This window comes from Mandrillus leucophaeus, unplaced genomic scaffold (assembly GCF_000951045.1).
Source record: "Mandrillus leucophaeus isolate KB7577 unplaced genomic scaffold, Mleu.le_1.0 Scaffold524, whole genome shotgun sequence".
Taxonomy (NCBI): domain Eukaryota; kingdom Metazoa; phylum Chordata; class Mammalia; order Primates; family Cercopithecidae; genus Mandrillus; species Mandrillus leucophaeus.
This window is the reverse complement of record NW_012105631.1, coordinates 938961-939588: the sequence shown is the minus strand read 5'-3', so window position 1 is coordinate 939588 and position 628 is coordinate 938961. Positions and strand designations below refer to the sequence as shown.

General features: G+C 34.7%; 1 protein-coding gene across 1 annotated transcript in view; it reads left to right on the top strand.

Moving 5' to 3' along the window:
- Positions 1 to 281: 281 nt before the first annotated feature.
- The window catches only part of MYCT1 (myc target 1), a 23539-nt gene continuing 23192 nt past the window's right edge, over positions 282 to 628 (top strand). The window contains exon 1 of the mRNA XM_011996797.1: positions 282 to 479. Coding sequence (XP_011852187.1) covers positions 284 to 479 — 196 coding nt within the window. The 5' untranslated portion in view covers positions 282 to 283. The remainder of the gene's footprint in view (positions 480 to 628) is intronic.

Genomic DNA, 628 nt, shown 5'->3' with positions numbered 1-628 from the left:
TCAAGGTGCTGTAGCTGAGAGTTTGGAGTCTTCTTCTCTATGTCAGTATGGGATGAGAAAACACACACACACACACACACACACACACACACACACACACACCCCTGTTATCCTAAAAGCAGTTTTGGAGGTGGCTGAGAGGAGAGAACTTAGGAACTTAGCTGAGGAAATGATGAAAAGGACATTGTTTTGTGTCTCAGGAACCATGTGGAATTCCAAGATAAGAAAAACAGTTGCTAATTTCAGTATAAAAGCAGGAAACATGATACACTTATTTCCTTTTATGCCAACACAAGTATATGAGGGGTTGTGTAAAAATTATTTTTCTCTTGCTGTACTACAAAGACATAGAATCGAACTGCTTTTTTTGGATATACTGATTTTTCTTTCTCTTTTTCTTTTCTTTCTTCTATTTCTTGTGGATATTATGGCTAACAACACAACAAGTTTAGGGAGTCCATGGCCAGGAAACTTTTGGGGTAAGGTATTTCTTTTACTGTTTAAAATTTAAAATTAGGATGTGAGAAATGCACCGCGTGATTTATTAAAACATTGAAAATCTCTGAGACGTTTTGTTTACTATAAAGTGATTATTTAAAGTTTTCATATGTTTATTAACAGAAATTTA